The 19300-nt window shown below is 37.8% G+C and overlaps 2 protein-coding genes across 7 annotated transcripts in view; one reads left to right on the top strand and one right to left on the bottom strand.

Moving 5' to 3' along the window:
• The window catches only part of LOC105072622 (uncharacterized), a 166551-nt gene that overhangs the window by 50836 nt on the left and 96415 nt on the right, over positions 1–19300 (bottom strand). Inside the window, 1 exon segment of the mRNA XM_074371187.1 lies at positions 9330–9352. Coding sequence (XP_074227288.1) covers positions 9330–9352 — 23 coding nt within the window.
• The window catches only part of LOC123618230 (uncharacterized), a 93622-nt gene continuing 75706 nt past the window's right edge, over positions 1385–19300 (top strand). For 3 of the 6 annotated variants that reach the window (XM_074371148.1, XM_074371154.1, XM_074371156.1), the window contains exon 1: positions 1385–1666. The gene's annotated coding sequence lies outside the window, so the exon portion shown is untranslated. Of the gene's footprint in view, positions 1667–1837; positions 2031–7415; positions 7468–19300 lie in introns of those variants that run through there. The other 3 variants (XM_074371150.1, XM_074371155.1, XM_074371149.1) reach the window with 2 other exon arrangements.

Below are 19300 nucleotides of genomic sequence, written 5' to 3' on the forward strand. Positions count from 1 at the left end.
GAGTGAATGTAGAAATCTAATTCCTCTATTGCAGTTAAAAATGGAAAGGTACAAAACAGGCAAGCAAAAATGTCCCTGCCCTAGCTGCTGCATCCCCTGACAACAGTTTTTATTTTCTGTGTGAACTTCAAAAGTTTCTTCATGCAATCACAAATATAAATTCCTACCCACACTTAATAAAAAAAAAAAATTAGATTATTACACCTAGCATACACCTTCCTTTCTTCGTGTAACAAAATACATCGCAGACTTTTAAAATCTGTGACATATTTCCATTTGCTCAAGTTTTATTTTGGGTCCTTCATTAACATTTAAAAATAACCTTCGTATAGGTTTATACATTTACTGTTTATCCCTAGGTGTTTAATGTGATTTGTTGCTATTGTAAATAAAGGACTTTTCTTTATAACTAATACTGATTATTTTCTGTATGATCAAAGCTATTATTTCTACATATGAGTTTTCGTGCTGTAGTACTTTGCTTTCACTGTATCGAAAAACATGTTTAGGGTGATAAAATGCTGGAAGAAACTGTCTTTATAGGTAAAAGAAAATCTGTTTCACTACGTTTACAAATGCTATTTGGTTTGAGGAAAACCTGGTCAAATTAGGAGTCAGATTGCCATACTCACTGACAAACTAGGGAGTCTTAAATTGGTTACTTGATCTCTGCACCAAAGACAGGACAAGTTGCTTCCCAATTCTGTGTTGTCTGCACTAGTGGAAACTACCTCTTAAAGCTATTCCTTAGTCCAGGACTTCTCAAGGCAGCCTCACCAAAATTCTTCCAAAGAATGAAGGAAAGTCAATACCTACATGGAGTCTAGATACTCAATAACGAGTTTTCCAGAAATATTTCTTCTTAAAAAAATAATCCCGATTTTGTTTTCTACTCCACAGTGAGTCTGCTTTAATATAAAAATCGCTTTAAAATTACTTATCGCTCAATTGCTTAGCCTTTTCCCTTTCTCATTTTTCAAAGAAACGGATGCTCCAGAAAGATGCATCCTTATCGTTATTTAGAAAGAAAAGTGAGGTTTAGATGGTACTACCCCACTAAGCTCACAATGCCACCTACTCTCACAAACTTAGAACCACACAGGTTACAAATCTACAATCCTCTCGCACTCCCTCACAGTCTTGGTCACCCGCCCGCGAAGCCGCCCCACTTTCCTTCTGGACCCCTGCCCCCATCCACATAAGCTTCGAACACTGCACGTCACAGGAGGCGATTTCTCCCCTTCAGTCTCCCCAGCCCGGTCGCAGGCTCCGCGAAACCTACCCTACAGCCTCCGTGACCGGACTGTAAGCCCAGAAACCCAGGTCTCGCGCCCAGATCTGCGATTCGCAGAGCCCAAACCAAACTCACCAGCAGACAAAGACAACGATGGCGAGCCACGAATTCTGCGCCTGCGCACTTCTTGGGCTGGCTAGCACTCCCAGAGGTCTCCTGGGCGCCAACAAGCCCGGACTCAATCCCCGACGGAATCGGTCGGTATTGGTCGGTCGTCCGCTCTTCTGATTGTGGACTACATTTCCCAGAAGTTTCAGTGGTTCGAGAGACCTTTTCGAGTCAGCTTTCGCGCTTGCTTAACTCCGCCCCAGTTTGTGGGACTGTCTCCCCGGCTGGGGGAGGCGGGTACGTAGGCCGAGCTTCAGGACCTAGGTAACATTCTATCTGTGTTATGTCTGTCTCTGGGAGAGGGCAGTGTTGTGTCTTGCGTTATAATAAGCTCAGTTCAAGCGCGCCGGTAACTCCAACTAGGAGTTATAGTTAAAGGCTACGTCCGCCAGGAGCGCCGGAAGACTCCTGGTTCCAGGCTTGGGGAGGCGGGGGGAGAAGGGGTGAAGGGAGGGAGCGATTGTGAGGAATCTCTGGCTGAGCTCTAGCCAGGCGCCATCTTGTCTCTCGCGAGTGCGGCGCCGAACTACATTTCCCAGCAGCCGCCGCGCCCGGGCAGCTGGAGCCCAGGGCTGCTCTCGGAGCGGTTGGGCCTGGTCGCTGACACCTTCCGGAGGGAGGAACGCAGGTAAAACGTTCGGAGGCCGGGCTGGGGCGGGGAGGGAATGGAGACTGAGTCTTAAGTCTTCAGGCGGAACGGGTAGGGTTGGGGAGGCTGGTGTCAGTTATGAAATTGTGTGTGATAATGCGGGAGCGTCAGTATGTGTGTGTGTGTGTGTGTGTGTGTGTGTGTGTGTGTGTAGCCTTATGCAGGTGAGTCTCCCTGATATGTTACTGCGTGTGCTAGTGTGTGTTACCTGTGACTGTGTGTCCTTGTAGTGGTGTGTGGTTGTTTCTATGTGACCATGTATTCCTCTTTGCGTGCAGGCATGTGTGAGCTTTGTGACTGCTTCTGTAACTGCGCCTCCGTGGGGTTGGACTGTGCAGCACTGTGTGCGGAGGGGAAGGAAGTTTGACTCAGAGTGTTAACTTTGTCTAGTGGTGGGTGTGTGACTATACAGCAATAGCTGTGTGAATTTGGGGAGACTGTTGGCGACTGTGTGTCACACATAGTCATATATGACAGCACAGGATGGGATAGCTCTGCCTCTTGACAGTAAAGACCCTGACTCTTGTCTGTGACATTGAGGTTGAGATGGAAGCCCGAATGTTCTCTGATAGCCTTCCCGTGGTCGAGGAAGGGCAAGTGAGCAAGGTGACCCTGTCATCTGGGCCTCAAGAAAGGTTCATTGTCTCCTTTCCCATTTCTATCAGTTACCGGACTCAGTGGGTCTGCCCCTTGTGCATAGCCAATGAACACGCCAAGTACTTAAAATTTTTTTTCTTAATTTATACAATTTTTAAAGGTTACTTTTCATTTACAGTTATTACAAAATGTTGGCTTTATTCTTCGTGTTGTACAATACATCCATAAGCCTATCTTAAACCCACTAATTTGTACCATTTACTCCCTCAGCCATATAATGTTCCTTCCCCCTCCCCACTAGTAATCACTAGTTCTATATATCTGTGAATCTGCTTTTTTTTTGTTATATTCACTAGTTTGTTGTATTTTTAGGTTCCACATGTAAGTAATAATACAGTATTTGTCTTTGTCTGACTTATTTCTTTTAGCACTATGCCCTCTAAGTCCATCCATGTTTCTGCACATGGCAAAATTTCCCTTTTGATGACCGAGTAGTATTACCGTGTGTGTGTGTGTGTGTGTGTGTGTGTGTGTGTGTGTGTGTGTGTACATACACCACATCTTTATCCATTCATCTGCTGATGGAAATTTAGGTTGCTTCCATGTCTTGGTTATTGTAAATAGTGCTGCTATGAGCATTGGGGTGATGTATCTCCTCAAATGGGTGTTTTGGGGTTTTTTGGATATATACCCAGGAGTGGAATTGCTGAGTCATGTGTTAGTTCTATCTTTAGTTTTTTGAGAAACCTTCATGCTTTTCCACAGTGACTACATCAATTTTCATTCCCACCACCAATGCATGAGGGTTCCCTTTTCTCTACATCCTTGCCAACATTGGTTATTTGTGTTTTTCTTGATGATAGCCATTCTGACAGGTGTGAGGTGATATTTCATTGTGTTTTTTATTTGAATTTCTGATGATTATTGGTGTTGAACATCTTTTCATGTGCCTGTTGGCCATCTGCATTTTCTCTTTGGAAAAATGTCTGTTCAGTTCTGCCCATTTTTTATATGGGTTGTTTGTTTTTGATGTTGAGTTGTATGAGCTGTTTATATATGTTGGATATTTATCCCTTATTGGTAATATCATTTGCAAACATCTCTCATTCAGTGGGTTGTCTTTGATTGATGACGGTTTTCTTTGCTGTGCAAAAACTTTCAGGTTTAATTATGTCCCGTTTATTTTTGCTTTTATTTCCTTTGCTTTAGGAGATGGACCCAAAAAAGTATTGCTGTGATTTATGTCAGAGAGGACACACAGAGTACTTTTGATAAAAACAGGAGCATTTATTATAGTGACAAATGAGGAGCTAGCCCTCAAAGCACTGTCTCTCTGAAGCTGCTTGGGGAACTTTTAAGCCTAGGGGACATGCATAGTCCTGAAAGGGTGGGCTTGATGAAGAGGAAAAGATTATTCAAGGTTGTCAAAAACTGCAAGCAAGCAGGTGTTTTGGTTGGTTGTTCCCACTGTGGTTTTTTGTTGACTGGAATGCACTCAGCCTTCTCAGAACATCTGGTGTTTGCAACTTTCTGCAATTTAAGGGTTAGTTTCTGCAAAACAAAGCACTCTTTGGTTAACCCTGTTCTTCCCCTACTGCTGCCTAGCTAACATATTCTTCTCCAACAGAGATCTCCAGAGAAGAAAACAATGGTTATAACATCTAAAAGTCATATTTAAGGCGGCTTAGTATTTTCTCTTTGTTTCTAAAATGCTCCATTTTTTTCAGGAGGTGACTTTTTTTTTTTTCTTGGCAAACACCTCAAAAAGACCCATCAAGTAACTTGGAACCTGCTATTTCTCGATGACCATATCTTTTTTGCATTTCCTAATTTTTAAAATTAGTATGACAAGTGGTTCAGTTTATGTTGTGAATACTGAGTATTCTGGTTTTACATATGTATATACATGTAAACATGTAGATTCATATATACACACATGTGTGTAAACATATATACATATACATTTTATATTTTCATTTAAGTGATGTTGTAACTTCCCACCTAATTGAAAGTTATTTGAGAAATAAACTTAGAATGTCTTTTTAATAATTTAATTAAACGTTTGTAATAACATAGTAACAAAGAGCCACCCAGGAAGTGAGTCTTGGGCAATAAACACAAAACCTCAAAAGCAATTAACAACTCTAGAACTTAGTATCAATAAAGGAGTATCACTGAAACATAATTTTTCTCTCTAAAATTACCCTCATTTCTATGAAACAGCCAAAATAAGACTAATTTGTTTGCAAAATAAGTCTGGTTTCAGTAAACTTAGCCTGATTATTTAGATAACTGTAATTTATTATAGAAGGTCTTTTAATTGGCTGTGCTGGAACTTTTCATAAGGAATCTCAGATTCAACTTTTAAAAGGCCTCTCAAGACTAGGAAATCCTTGCCAATGACTTGCCATTGGATTCTGCCTGTGATAGCTATATATTTGTTTAATTCCTCTCTTTGTTTTCTATGTCTGTGAGTCTGTTTCTGGTATTTTGTTCTTCTTGATGCAATGGTAAATGATGTTGCTTTCTTAATTTTTATACACTAACAACAAACTACTCTTTGTATAGAAATACATACAAAATTATGTATATTTTATATCTAGTAGTTTTTTGGATTTTCTATGTAAAGTATCATGTTATCTGCAAACAGAAACAGTTTTGCTTCTTTCTTTCCAATTTGGATTAGGGCTTCCAATACTATATTGAATAACAGTGTCAAGAGTGGGCATTCTTGCCTTGTTCCAGATCTTAGAGCAAATGCTTTCTGCTTTTCACTATTGAGTATGATGTTACTTGTGGGCTTGTCATATATGACCTTTATTATGTTTAGATATATTCCCTTTATATGAACATTGTGGGGTGTTTTTTTTAATCATAAATGGATGGTGAATTTCATCAAAATTTTATTTTACCTGTTTAGATGATCATACGATTTTTATTCTTCAGTTTGTTAATGTGGTGTATCATATTGATTGATTTGGATATTGAACCATCGTTGCCTCCCTTGGCTAAATTCCACCTGATCGTGGTGTATGATCCTTTACTGTATTGTTTGTTTGTTTTTTTTCTTTCTTTCTTTAAATTGAAGTGTAGTCAGTTTACACTGTTGTGTCAATTTCTGGTGTACAACATAATGGTTCAGCCATACATATACATACATATATTTGTTTTCATATTCTTTTTCATTATAGGTTACTGTAAGATATTGAATATACTTCCCTGTGCTATATAGTATAAGCTTATTATTTATCTATTTAATGTATTGTTGAATTCTCTTTACCAGCATTTTGTTGAGGACTTTTGCATCTAGGTTCATCAGTGTTACTGGCCTGTAATTTTCTTTTTTTCTGATACCTTTGTCTGGTTTTGGTATCAAGATGATGCTGGTCTCACAGAATGAGTTTGGAAGCATTCCTTCCTCTGCAATTTTTTGGAATATTGAGAAGGATAGATGTTAACCCTTCTCTAAATGTTTGGTAGAATTTATCTGGGGGCTTTCTGGTCCTGGACTTTGTTTGGAGTTTTTAAAAAATTATTATTATTGGTTCAATTTCATTACCAGTAATTGGTCTGTTCATATTTTCTGTTTCTTCCTGGTTCAGTCTTGGGAGATTGTACATTTTAGGAATTTGTCCATTTCTCTAGGTTGTCCATTTTATTGGCATATAGTTGTTTGTAGTTATCTCTCATGATCCTTTGTATTTCTGTACTGTCATTTGTAACTTCTTTTTCATTTCTGGTTTTATTCATTTGGGCTGTCTTTTTTTCTTAATGAGTCTTGTTAAAGGTTTATTGGTTTTGTATATCTTTTCAAAGAACCAGCTCTTAGTTTCATTGATCTTTTCTTTCTTTTTTTTAGTTTTTATTTCATTTACTTCTGCTCTGATCTTTATGATTTCCTTCTTTCTACTAACTTTGGGGTTTTTTCTTCTTTTTCTAGTTCCTTTAGGTATAAGTTTAGGTTGTTTATTTGATATTTTTTTTAATTTCCTGAGGTAGGCTTGTATCACTGTGTATTTCCTTCTTAGAACTGCTTTTGCTGTATCCCTTCCAGATTTTGGAAGGTTATGTTTTTGTTTTCCTCTGTCTCCAGCTATTTTTTATATTTCTTTGTTAATTTCTTCAGTGATCCATTGGCTGTTTAGTAGTGTATCATTTGGCCTTTGTGTGGGTTTCTGAAGTTTTTTTTTTTTCCTTGTAGTTGATTTCTAGTCTAATAGTACTGTCATCAGAAAAGATGCTTGATATGATTTCAGTATTCTTAAATTGAAATTTTGTTCCTTTTGTTCTCTTATGATTTGAGGATTATTTTTAGTATTATGTTTGGATTCCTTTTTCTTTTTTGTATGTATCTATTATAGATTTTTGGTTTGTAGTTACCATGAGGTTAATATATAGCAATCTATGTATATACATGTTTATTTTATTGTGGGTGTAGGTAATTTTACTACTTTTGTCTTTTAACCATCCTATTAACTTTGTATGTGATTGATTTACTACCTTTACAGTATGTTTTCCTGTACTGATGACCTTTTTCCTTTTGTAAAGTTCATTTTTCTAGTTGTGGTCTTTTCTTTTTCACTTAGAGAAGTTCCTTTAACATTTCTTATAAAGCTGTTTCAGTGGTGCAGAACTCTTAGCTTTTGTTTATCTGTAAATTTTTGATCTCTTCATCAAATCTGAATGTGATTCTTGTCTGGTAGAGTATTCTTGGTTGTAGGTTTTCCTGTTTAATCACTTTAAATATATAGTGCTATTCCCTTGCAGGCTGCAGAGTTTCTGCTGAAAAGTCAGCTGATAGCCTTATGGGAGTTCTCTTGTAAGTAATTTGTTGCTTTCCCCCTGCCACTTATTAATGTTCTCTCTTTATCTTTAATTCTTGCCATTTTTAATTACAGTATGTCTCGGTGTGTTCCTCTTTGGTTTAGTTCTGTTTGAGACTCTGTGCATTTCCTGAACTTGAATATCTGATTCCTTTTCCAAGTTAGGAAAGTTTTCAGCTACTTTCAACCAATCTTCAGTTATGTTTTCAGCCCCTTTCTCTCTTCACCTTCTGTGGCCCCTGTAATGTGAATATTAGTGCACCGAATGTTGTCCCAGAGGTTCTTAAGCTGTTCTTATTTTCATTCTGTTTTCTTTTTTTAACATTTTTTATTGAGTTATAATCATTTTACAATCTTGTGTCACATTCCAATGTAAGGCACAATTTTTCAGTTATACGTGAACATACATATATTCATTGTCACATTTTTTTTCGCTGTGAGTCTGTTTTCTTTTTTTTTCTGTTCAGCATTAGTTATTTCCACTACTCCCTTCCAGCTCACTGACCCATTCCTCTGTATCATTTAGCCTACTGTTGATTCCTTCTAGTGCATTTTTCATTTAGTTATTGTATTCTTCATCTGTTTGCTGCTTCTTTATATTTTCTAACTTTTTGTTAAAAACTTGTAACAGAGAATTCTGTGCATCTGTTTTCCTCCCCAGTTCTTTGATCATCTTTACAATCACTACCCTGAACTCTTTCTCAGCTAGTTTGTCTATCTCCACTTCACTTAGTTCTTTCTCTGTGGCTTTATCTTGTTCCTTCATTTTAAACATATTCCTCTGTAATGTCATTTTGTCTAAGTTTTGGCTTTATCTTGTTCTTTCATTTTGAACATACTCCTCTGTTACATCATTTTGTCTAAGTTTCTGTTTTTGTTTTCATATGTCTAGTAGGTTGGTTATGTTTCTTGACCTCAGAGAAGTGACTTCTTGTAGGAGACATCCTACATGTCCCAGTAAGGCACTCACCGCTCATCACCAGAGCTGTATGCTCTAGCCCCTTTGAGGGCTGTGTGTGTCCTTCTGTTGGGGTAAGCTATGTGGGTGGTCTGCTAGGCTTGGTTGGCCGTCCCTATCAAGTTCATTGCCAGGCTCTGCCTTGTGCAAAGGCTACCATCCACTGGTTCATGCGACTGGATCTCAAGATGGCTGACTGTGGTACCCTAAGTTGCCCTGAGTCTTGTGCTGGCTTACTGGGGGTGGAGTCAGGGTCCAGGAGACCCCAGGGCTATTTCCCACTAGTGGTGTGTGAAGCCAGTCCTGGGGCTAGTGCCAGCCAATGTGCAGGCAGAGCCATGTCAGGGGTGCCAGAGCTGGTGTTGGGTTGCTGGTTGGTGGGGCTTGTTCCTGACACTGTTGGCAGCAGGGTCCAGGGTGTCCCAAAACTATTGTTGGCCTGTTTGTGGGCGGGGTCAGGGCTTAGCCACGGCCAGGGTTCAGCCAGTCCCAGGGCAGGATCTGGCCTGCTGGTGTGCAGGCTGGGTCCCCAGGCTGTGGGGCTGTGATTTTCTTGAAGCTGATGTCTGCCCACTTGTGGGTAAACCTGGGTCTGAGGCTAGAAGTGGCTCATTGGTGGGTAAGGCCAGATTGTTTCCACCTTTGGCTATTATGAATTAATATAATTAATTTATAATAAATATAATGCTGTTAGCATTCATTTACAAGTTTTTGTGTGGACATATGTTTTCAATTCTTTTGGGTTTTCAATTCCACCTAAATTTTGAATTGCTAGGTACTATGGTAAGTCCATGATTAATATTTTGAGGAACTGCCAAACTGTTTTCAAAGTCCATTTCACATATCCAATAGAAATTTATTTGGTTTCCAATTTTCTGCACCCTCACCAACACTTTTTACTGTCTGTCTTGTGATTGTTTGCCCTTTTAGGTGTAAATTGGTAACACATTATGATTTTGATTTGCATTTTTCTGGTGACTAATAATGTTTCCATGTGTTTAATGGCTATTTGTATATCCTAGAAAAATGCATATTCCACTTATTTGCTTATTTTAAAGTTGGGCAGTTTTTCTTCTTCTTACTGAGTTCTTTATATATTCTGAATTCAAGGCTGTTACCTGATACATGATTTGCAATCCTTCCCCCACATTTTGTTGGTTGTCTTTTTTATATTATAGCCTTTATTTTCAGAGTGCTTTTAGGTTTAAGGAGAGTTCCTATATACCCCTCTCTCCTCTGATCAGTTCCCCATATGATTAATATCTTATAGTGGTGTTTTACATTTATTATAATTGAAGAATCAATATTGATACATTATCATTAACTAAGGTCAATAATTTACATTGGGGTTCACTCTGTGTGATATATAGTTCTATGGAATTTTCAAAATGCATAGTGTCATGTGATATACAGCATCATCTTATATCATTACAACATCACACAGAATAATTTGCCCTAAAAGTCCCCTGTGCTTCAACTGTTTCTCTTTCCCCAGTCCCTTCTCCTTCCTGGCAACTACTGATAATTTTACTGTCTACAGTTTCCTATCACAAAACTCCATATAGTTGGAATCCTTAAAGTATGTAGCTTTTTCAGACTGGCTTATTTTTAAAGTATACCCAGGATTTGTTTTAATTAGGTATGGTAACATACACAGACACAGAAATGACTGTCCTGAAGGAATACACTTCTGTAATCACAGGCAGCACAGCACATCACACAGGTCCACACGAGGAAGCACCAGGGCCTGTCAGGAGGTAGAACAAGAAGAAAACGTGAGCAAGAAGCTTTATTGTGTTTTCTGCAGGAAGGAATGGGTGGAATAGTGGAAGAAGGCTTTAGATTGCTTAGTTTGAACAGTTTCAGAGGGTTGAGGGGCAAAGAGCTGTCCGTACTTGCTAGGATATGGCTCTCGAGTGATTAGGGCAAGGGAATGCTGCCCATGGTGTGAGAGTCTGATAAAGGGGGTCATTGAAGGCTGTGCTCTGTTTGATTAGTTTTCATTTGAAAGGCAGGCTCACATGTGAGTTGTTCACTGTCCGAAGGAAATTGCTATTCTGGGAGGCAAAGTCTCTCCTGAGTCATTAAAGCCCCAGGTATCAAACAATCAAAAATATAGAAAATAAAAAAGACACATTTCACTAAGCAATGTGTATTTAAGTTTCCTCCATGTGTTTTTGTGGCTTAATAACTAATTGCTTTTTCTCACTGAATAATTCATTGTATATATGTGCAGTAGTTTGTTTATCCATTCACCTTTTAAAGACCTCTTGGTTGCTTCCAGTTTGGGGGAATTATGAACAAATATGCTGTAAGCACTCGAGTGAGGATTGTTGTCCATAGGTTTTCTCCTTATTTGGACAAATACTTTGGAGAAAGCTTTCTTGATCATATGGTAAGACTATGTTTAGCTTTGAAATAAACTGCCAAACTGTCTTCCAAAGTTGTTCTATTTTGCCTTCTCATCGGTAATGAATAAGAGTTCCTGTTTCTCCACATCCTTACCAGCATTTGGTATTGTCAGCATTTTAGATTTTAGCAATTCAGATAGGTGTATGTGGTATCTCATTATTGTAGTTTGCAATTTCCTAATGCCATATAATTCTGAGCATCTTTGAATAAGCTTATTTGCTATCTATATATCTTTTGCCAGGTGTCTGTTCAGATCTTTTATACATTTTAATTGAATTGTTTGCTTTCTACTGTTGAGTTTTAAGAGTTCTTTGCATATTTGTGTTTCAAGTCCTTTGTCATGTACGTTTTTCAAATATTTTCTCCCAGTCTGTGTCTTGTCTTTTTATTAAAAGTGTCTTTTGCACAAGAGAAATTTTTTATTTTAATTACCTCTAACTTATCGTTTTCTTTTTCATGGATTGTACTTTTGGTGTTTCTAAAAAAATCATTTCCAAAGCCAAAGTCATCTACATTTTCTATGTTATCTTCTAGAAAGTTTTTAGTTTTATACAGTACAGTTAGGTGTGTGATTGATTTTGAATTTTTTTTGAAAGTTGTAAAGCCTGGTCCAGATTCATTTTCTTAATGGGGATATCCAGTTGTTCCTCAATATTTGTTGATTGGCACCTTTCTCCATGGATTTGTCTTTGTTCCTTTGTCAAAAACCTATTTGTTTGGATGGTGGGCAAGATGGCAGAGTAGTAGGACCACGAACTTGCCTCTCCTTGCAGCTACAAAACAACTACAACCAACTTCTGAATAGCTATCGAGAAAAAAGACTCGACTCTAGCAAAAAAGGTCTGCTTCAACTGAAAACATTGAGATAGAACCACATGAAGGTAGGAGGAGTGAGTTCTGATATAGTTGGGCCCCATATGCCCTAGGTGGGCAGCCCACAAGCTGAAGAACAATTAAGTAACAGAGGCGCTCCCACAGGAGTGAGAGTTCTGGGCCCCACGTCAGGCTCCCCAGACCAGGGTCCCGGCAGTGGGAGGAGGAGACCCCAGGACATCTGGTTTTGAAGGCCAGTGGGGGTTAACTTCAGGAGCCCCACAGGACTGGGAGAGACAGAGACTTAAGTCTCTTGGGAAGTGCACATGGGATCTCACCTGCACCAGGTCCAGGGGCAGAGACAGTGATTATACAGGAACCTGGGCCAGACCTGCCTGCTGGTTTTGGAAGTTCTCCTGGGGAGTTAGGGGACTGCTGCAGCTCACCCAGGGGGCATAGAAGCTGGTGGCAGACATCCTGGGAGCATCCCTGGAGGCTGACATTGATTGGAGCAATAGCACCAAGACCCAGCCCCACCCAACAACCTGTAGGCTTAAGGGCTGGGAACCCTTAGTCCAAAGAACATACTGGGTGGAAACACAGCCTCACCCATCAGCAGACTTTCTGAGCCACAAACGCCTCTAGGCAGGGCCCTACCCACCAGAGGTCCAGGCCACGCTTCACCCAGCAGTGGGCAGACACCAACCTCTCCTGCCAGGAAACCTACGTAAGCCTCTAGCCCAGCGTCATCCACTGGGGGCATAAGAAAACAGTCCCAAGCCTGTGGAAGGAATCCACAAACACAGGCCAGACTCTACACTGGGACCAGCTCAACCCTGCCCCTTGGGTGACAAGAGAGGAGTGTACTGCTGGGACACATAGGATGTCTCCCACAGAGGGCCACTTCTCCAAGGTCGAGAATCATAACTAGCCCATCTAAAAACACAGAGGTAGCTCACAGCAAAAAAAATGTGACAATGAATATATGTATGTTCATGTATAACTGAAAAATTGTGCTGTACACTGGAATTTGACACAACATTGTAAAATGACTATAACTCAATAAAAAATGTTAAAAAAAAAAAAAAACCACAAAGAGAAAGACAGACAAAATTAGGTGGCAGAGGAATTTCCTCCAGGACAAGGCACAAGATAAAATCACAGAAGAAGAAATAAGTGATGAGGAGATAGGCAATTTACGTGAGAAAGAGTTTAGAATGATGATGGTGAAGATGTTCGAAGAATTCAAGAGAAGTATATATGCACAGAGTGAAGTTTTTTGCAAAGAGCTGGAAAATATAAAGAATAGCCAAACAAAGTTGAAGAATAAAATTACTGAAATGAGTAACACACTAGAAGGAACCAAGAATAGACTAAATGAAGCCAAAGAACAGATTAGTGAGCTACAAGACAGAACAGTGGAAATTGCTATTGCAGAACAGAAAAAAGAAAAAAGAATGAAAACAAATGAGGATAATTTAAGAGAACTCTGGGACAATATGAAGCACACTAATATTCACATTGTAGGGGTCCTAGAAAATGAATAAAGGGAGAAAGGACCTGAGAAAAATTTTGAAGAGATACTAACTGAAAACTTCCCTAACTTGGGAAAGGAAACACTCACTCAAGTCCAGGAAGCTTCGAGAATCCCACGCAGGATCAACCCAAAGAGGAATACACCAAGGCACATACTAATCAAATTTACAAAAATTAAGGGTAAGGAGAGAATATTAAAATCAGCAAGACAAAAGCAACAAATAATATACAAGGGAACTCCCATAAGGCTATCAGCTGATTTTTCAGCAGAAACCCTTCAGGCCAGAAGGGAGTGGTATGATATATTTGAAGTGCTGAAAGGGAAAATTTTACAGCCAAGAATACTCTATCCATCAAGGCTCTCATTTAGACTTGATGGGGAAGTCAAAAGCTTCACAGATAAATGCTAAAAGAATTCAACACCTCCAGACCAGCTTTACAAGAAATACTAAAGGAACTTCTCTAGTCATCAAAGCACAAAAAAAGAGAACAAAAAGAAGAAAGAGAAAAAAAAATATTGCTGTGATTTCTGTCAGAGTGTTCTGCCTATCTTCTAAGAATTTTATGGTTTCTGGTCTTAAATTTAGGTCTTTAATCCGTTATGAGTTTACTTTTGTATATGGTATGAAAAAATGTTCTAACTCCTTTTTTTTATATGTAGCTGCCCAATTTTACCAGCATCTTGAGAAAACAAAAAGCACTTATTGAAGAGACTATCTTTTCCCCATTGCATATTCTTGCCTTGTTTGTCATTGATTAATTGACCTTAAGTGCGAGTGCATTGGTTTCTTTCTGGGCTTTCTATTCTGCTCTGTTGATCTACATGTCTGTTTTTGTGCCAGTACCATACTGTTTCGATCACTGCTGCTTTGTAGTCTGAAGACAGAGAGCATGAAACTTCCAGCTCTATTCTTCTTTCTCAAGATTGCTTTGGTTATTCAGAGTCTTTTTTGTTCCCATAGAAATTTTAGATTTATTTGTTCTAGTTCTATGAAAAATGCCATTCGTATTTGATAGGGACTGCATTGACCTATAGATTACCTGGAGTAATATGGTCATATTGACAATATTAATTCTTCCAATTGATGAACATGCTATATCTTTCCATCTGTGTCATTTTCAGTTTCTTTTGTCAGTGTCGTAGTTTTCTGAGTAAAGACCTTTTACCTCCTTAGATTAATTCCTAGGTATTTTATTCTTTTTGATGCAGTTATAAATGGAATTGCTTTCTATTTTTGACACTTTGCTGTTAATGTGTAGAACTGAAACATATCTCTGTGTAATAATTTTGCATCCATTCGTAGGTTGTATATTCTATATGCATAAAGAAAGTTAGAACATGGGTAAGATAGATGATCGGCAGAGGAGCCACAAGGCATCCTATGTACACCTCTATGTTATGAAAGACTTGTAACATTGCATAGAGTTGATAGCGCTATCCAAATTTTTCTGCATCCTTTTGTTAATAAAACAAAAATGACCATGCATGCTAATATCCAGTCTAATAGATATTTAGTGGTATTTATAAATGATCTGCATTGATTATCACCCTAACATAGCAATATATTAGGACCTTAAGTCAGTTGGTGAAGAAAAGTGGCTGAGCTTCTTTTGTAATTAGAAGAAATAAAATGTATATAATAACATGAACCAAATACTTCTAGAACAAGAACAAGAATTCTAGCATGCAGAATATCCTGGCTGCAGTAGAGTCCATATCAAATAAGTGAAATACCTAATAAGACAGAAAAGGAACATATCAAATCAGTAGAGAAATTTGAGCATCAGACAGGCTATAAAAATGTGTTGAAGAGTGTGTTTTCTAATGGTAGATTTATCTCTGTTCTTAGGTAAACCACGTACATATGGAAATTAAAATGTAGGAAATAAAGAATATTTCAATTTAAAAATCTGTTTAGAATTCTGAGATCTCTGTTCTGGTCCATTGATCTATTTGTCTATTCTTTTGCCAATACACAGTCTTGATTACTGTATCGTTATAGTAAATCTTATGTTGATAGTGTTAGTCCTCCAACTTTTTCATGTTCAGTATTGTTTGACTATTGTGAGTCACTTTCCTTTCCATATTATCTTTAGAATCAGTTTGTCGGTGTCCACAAAATAACTTGTAATTTTAATTGATATAGCATTGATTCTATAGGTCAAGTTTGGAAGACCTGTCATCTTACTATTGAGTTATGAACACAGATTTTTTTCTATTTATGAACATAGACTAGTTCTTTGATTTATTTCATCAGTTTTCTATCTCCTTATCTATCTCTTGTACATATTTTGTTAGGTTTATTCCTCGGTACTTTTTTTGTTATTGTAAATGGTTACGTTTTAAATTTCAAATTTCTATTTTCATTGCTGGTATATAGGAAGATACTTGACTTTTTTATCCAGTTTTTTAATGAATTCTTTGGGGTTTTTATGGTCAACCATGTCATCTGCAGAGATGGTTTTATTACTTCCCAATCTGCATATAGTTTATATATTTTTATCTTGTTGTATTTGCTAGAATTTCTAGTACAATATTAAATAGGAGTGGTGAGAGCAGACATCCTTGCCTTGTTCCTGCTCTTAAAGGGAAAGCTTTTAGTTCTTCACTATTGAGTATGATGTTACCTGTCAGTTTTGGGTAGATGTTTTTATCAAGTTGAGTAAGTTCTCTCTATTCCTGGTTTGTTGAGAGAAGCTTTTAAATCATGAATGAGTATGGAATCTTTTCAAATGCCTTTTCTGACTCTATTGATATGATCATATGGTTTTTCTTCAGTCTGTTGATGAGATGGATTAATTACTTCAGTTTTATATGTTGAGCCGATCTTGCATGCATGGGATAAATCCCACTTGGTTGTGTATGTGATTCCTTTTATACTTTTTTTTTTTTTGGATTTGACTTTCTAATATTCTATTGAGGATGTTTGCTTTTATGTTCTTGAGAGATACTGGTGTGTAATTTTCCTTCCTTACAGTGTCTTTATTTGATTTTGATATTAGGCTAATGATAGGTTCATAGAATGAGTTAGGATGTGTCATCTGATTCTATTTTCTGGAAGAGATTGTAGAGAATTAGTATATCTGCCTTAAACATTTAGTAGAATTCACCAGTGAAACCATCTGTACCTGATGCTTCTATTTTAAGTTATTATTCAGTTTATTTAAAAATATGGACATTCAGATTATCCATCTTTTTGTGTGTATTTCAGTAGAATTTGTCTTTTTAGGAATTTGTTTTGTCTAAGTTATCTAATTTGCTGGCATGCAGTTGTTCATAGCATTTCCTTTAATACTTTACATTTCTATGAGGTCAGTAGTCACACCCTCTTTTCATTCTGGATTTCATTACCATCTCCTTATTTTCATGGCCATTTTAGCTAAATATTTGTCATTTTGTTGATATGTTAAAGAAAGAAATTTTGACTTTATTTATAGTCTTTTTTTCTATTAACTTTTCTATTTATTTCTCATCTATTCCTTAGTATTTCCTTCATTCTTGTTTTTATTCCCCTCTAGTTTCTTAAGGTGCAAAGTTAGGTTACTGATTTGAGAGCTTTCTTTTTTAAAAAAAAAAAAGTAGGCACCTATAACTATAAATTTACCTCTATTCACTGCCTTGTATGCATCTCATGAGGTTCATTTTCATCTGAAAGTATTTTCTAATTTTCCTTACTTTTTGCTTGATTTTTAAGTTATTGGTAATGTGTTTAGTTTCCAAATATTTGTGAATGTCTCAATTTTCTGTTATTTATTTCTAATTTAATATTACATAACTGGATATACTTCATATGATTTTTAACCCTTTTAAGTTTATTAAGATTTGTTTCATGTCACAAGGTGTGTTTTATTCTGGAGAAATTTGTTTTATGTGTGCTTGAGGAGAATGTATGTGTATTTTGCTGTTATTGGGTAGAGTTTCTGTTGATGCCTATTATCTAGTTGATTTATACTGTTGTTCAGGTCTTCTGCTTTCTTGTTGACAATCTTCCTAGTTGTTCTAGCTGTTATTGAAAGTGGTTTTGAAGGCTCTAACTATTGTTACCTTGTCAGTTTTTGCTTTGTGTATTTTGAAGCTCTGTTTTTAGGTAGATGCCATGCTTTAAGCATTTTTATGATAGTAGCTTTAAAATCCTTGTAAGATAATTCTAATATCTTTGTCATCTTGTTTTTGGTAGGTGTCCCCCCCCCCCGGTCTTTTCTCATTCAAATTGAATATTACTGATTCTTGTGAGAATGAGTAAATTTTTACTGTACCCTGGTGATCTGGGGTATAATCTAATCATACCGTGGTTCTTATGTAAATCTTGCTACTTGTTGATAAGAGCAAATTTAGTCATGGCTCAGTTTACACACATAGTATTTGGAGGCCCCACTGGCTGGAAGGGGAAAGGGCCTTTGTTACTACTGCTTTGGAGTGATACTGCACTGGCAGTTCACACACTGCCTCTGTAAATGCCTGCCAGATAGTATGAGGAGGAACACCACCTGACAAGTGCCAAGTCACAACAGTACTCAGCACTCTATACTTACACACTTCCATTGCACCTGCCAGCCAGGAGATGAGGTGTGCTTCATGATTCCTGGGCTAGGATGGCAGTCAGTGCTACATAGTTGTAGCTGCCCATTATTGATGGGCTAGGATGGTAGTCAGATCTCTGCCTACACACAGAATCTGCATGTGACCACTGGGAGAGGGGGCACTGCCACTTTAATGCTGGGCTGGGGTGATATGCTGTGGGCACACAAAGCATCACAGATGCTAACTGGCAAGAAGGTAGGGTGGCGCTGCTAGCTGTTGTGCATAACAGTGTGGAAGATTGGTACTTTTTGTTTTTAGTGTTCAGCTAATGTAGAGTTGGCATTGTCAAAGGGTTCGGTTCTGCAGGGCAGCAACCTTCTGAGCTCTTTGGCTAGGGAAAGCGTAGCTTTGGTGTTTTGATTGTTATTGTGTCGTGTTTTGGTAGTTGTTTGCACCTGGCGGCATTTCAGATTTCAGGCTTCTCTGGTGCGAGGTTGGAATATACAGGAAGACAAAACACAAAGCACCCAATTCTCCTTCAGGGAACTCACCATTGAGTCGGGTTGTTCTTCAGATCCCAAGGTCCAGACAGTTGGCCTTCACTTCTCCAACTTTCAGATTCTTAAATTTGTTTCATATATTTTTTCCACAGATTTTAAGTCTAATAATTGAGGAGTAACAGGACAAAATGTGTTTACTCCATCGTATCCAGAACTAAGGTTTCTTTCTTACCTTTGCTCTTCTGCGTGTACAGAGGGTTGTTGTTTTTGGTTTTTTTTTTTTTCCCCCTCTACTGCTGGTTCTAAGATTCTCTCTTTATCGTGGAGTTTAATCAGGTTTGTTGCGATTCCCTTGGGGTACTGGAGTTTTTTTTTTCCCCTTCATGTTTCTTGTGTTTGGGATGGGTTGAACTTCCTGGATCTGTGGGTTTACAGTTTTCATCAAATCTGGAAAGTTTTCAGCCATTATTTCTTCAAATATTTGTCCCCTGCCCATTCTTACTCTTCTCTTCCAGGGATCCCAACTACATGTAATTAGGCTATTTGAAGTCCCACAGCTCTTTGATACTTTTATCTCCTCAGTCTGTTTTCCACTCTGTTTCAATTTGTATAGTTTTTATTGTTACATCTTGAAGTTTACTAATGCCTGCTTTTGCAGTATTTAATCTATTAATCCCATCCACTGTGTTTTAAAGTCTCAGACATTATATTTAACCTCTAGATTTGTTTGGGTCTTTTAAATATCTGCCACTTTAGTACTTAACATGGTCAATCTCCTGTCTTCCTTGTTGGAAATGCAGAATAAGTTATGGTTGTTGTACTGTCAGCATCTATTATCAAATGTAAAATTTATTTTTGTCATTTCTTGATTTTTCTCATTATAGTCATTCGTTCCTCCTTATTTACATTCCTGGTAAAATTGATTTACTAGCAGATATCATGAAAGTTACCTTCACTGTGCTTGGTATTTTTGCGTTTCTATAAATATATGCAAGCTTTGTTCTGGGATATAGTTATGCTACCTGGAAAGTTTGTTCATGATTTGCTTTAAGGGTTGCTAGGTGAAACCAAGAAATCCTTAGTGCAGT

The sequence above is a fragment of the Camelus bactrianus genome, chromosome 9 (genome assembly GCF_048773025.1).
Source record: "Camelus bactrianus isolate YW-2024 breed Bactrian camel chromosome 9, ASM4877302v1, whole genome shotgun sequence".
Classification (NCBI taxonomy): Eukaryota; Metazoa; Chordata; class Mammalia; order Artiodactyla; family Camelidae; genus Camelus; species Camelus bactrianus.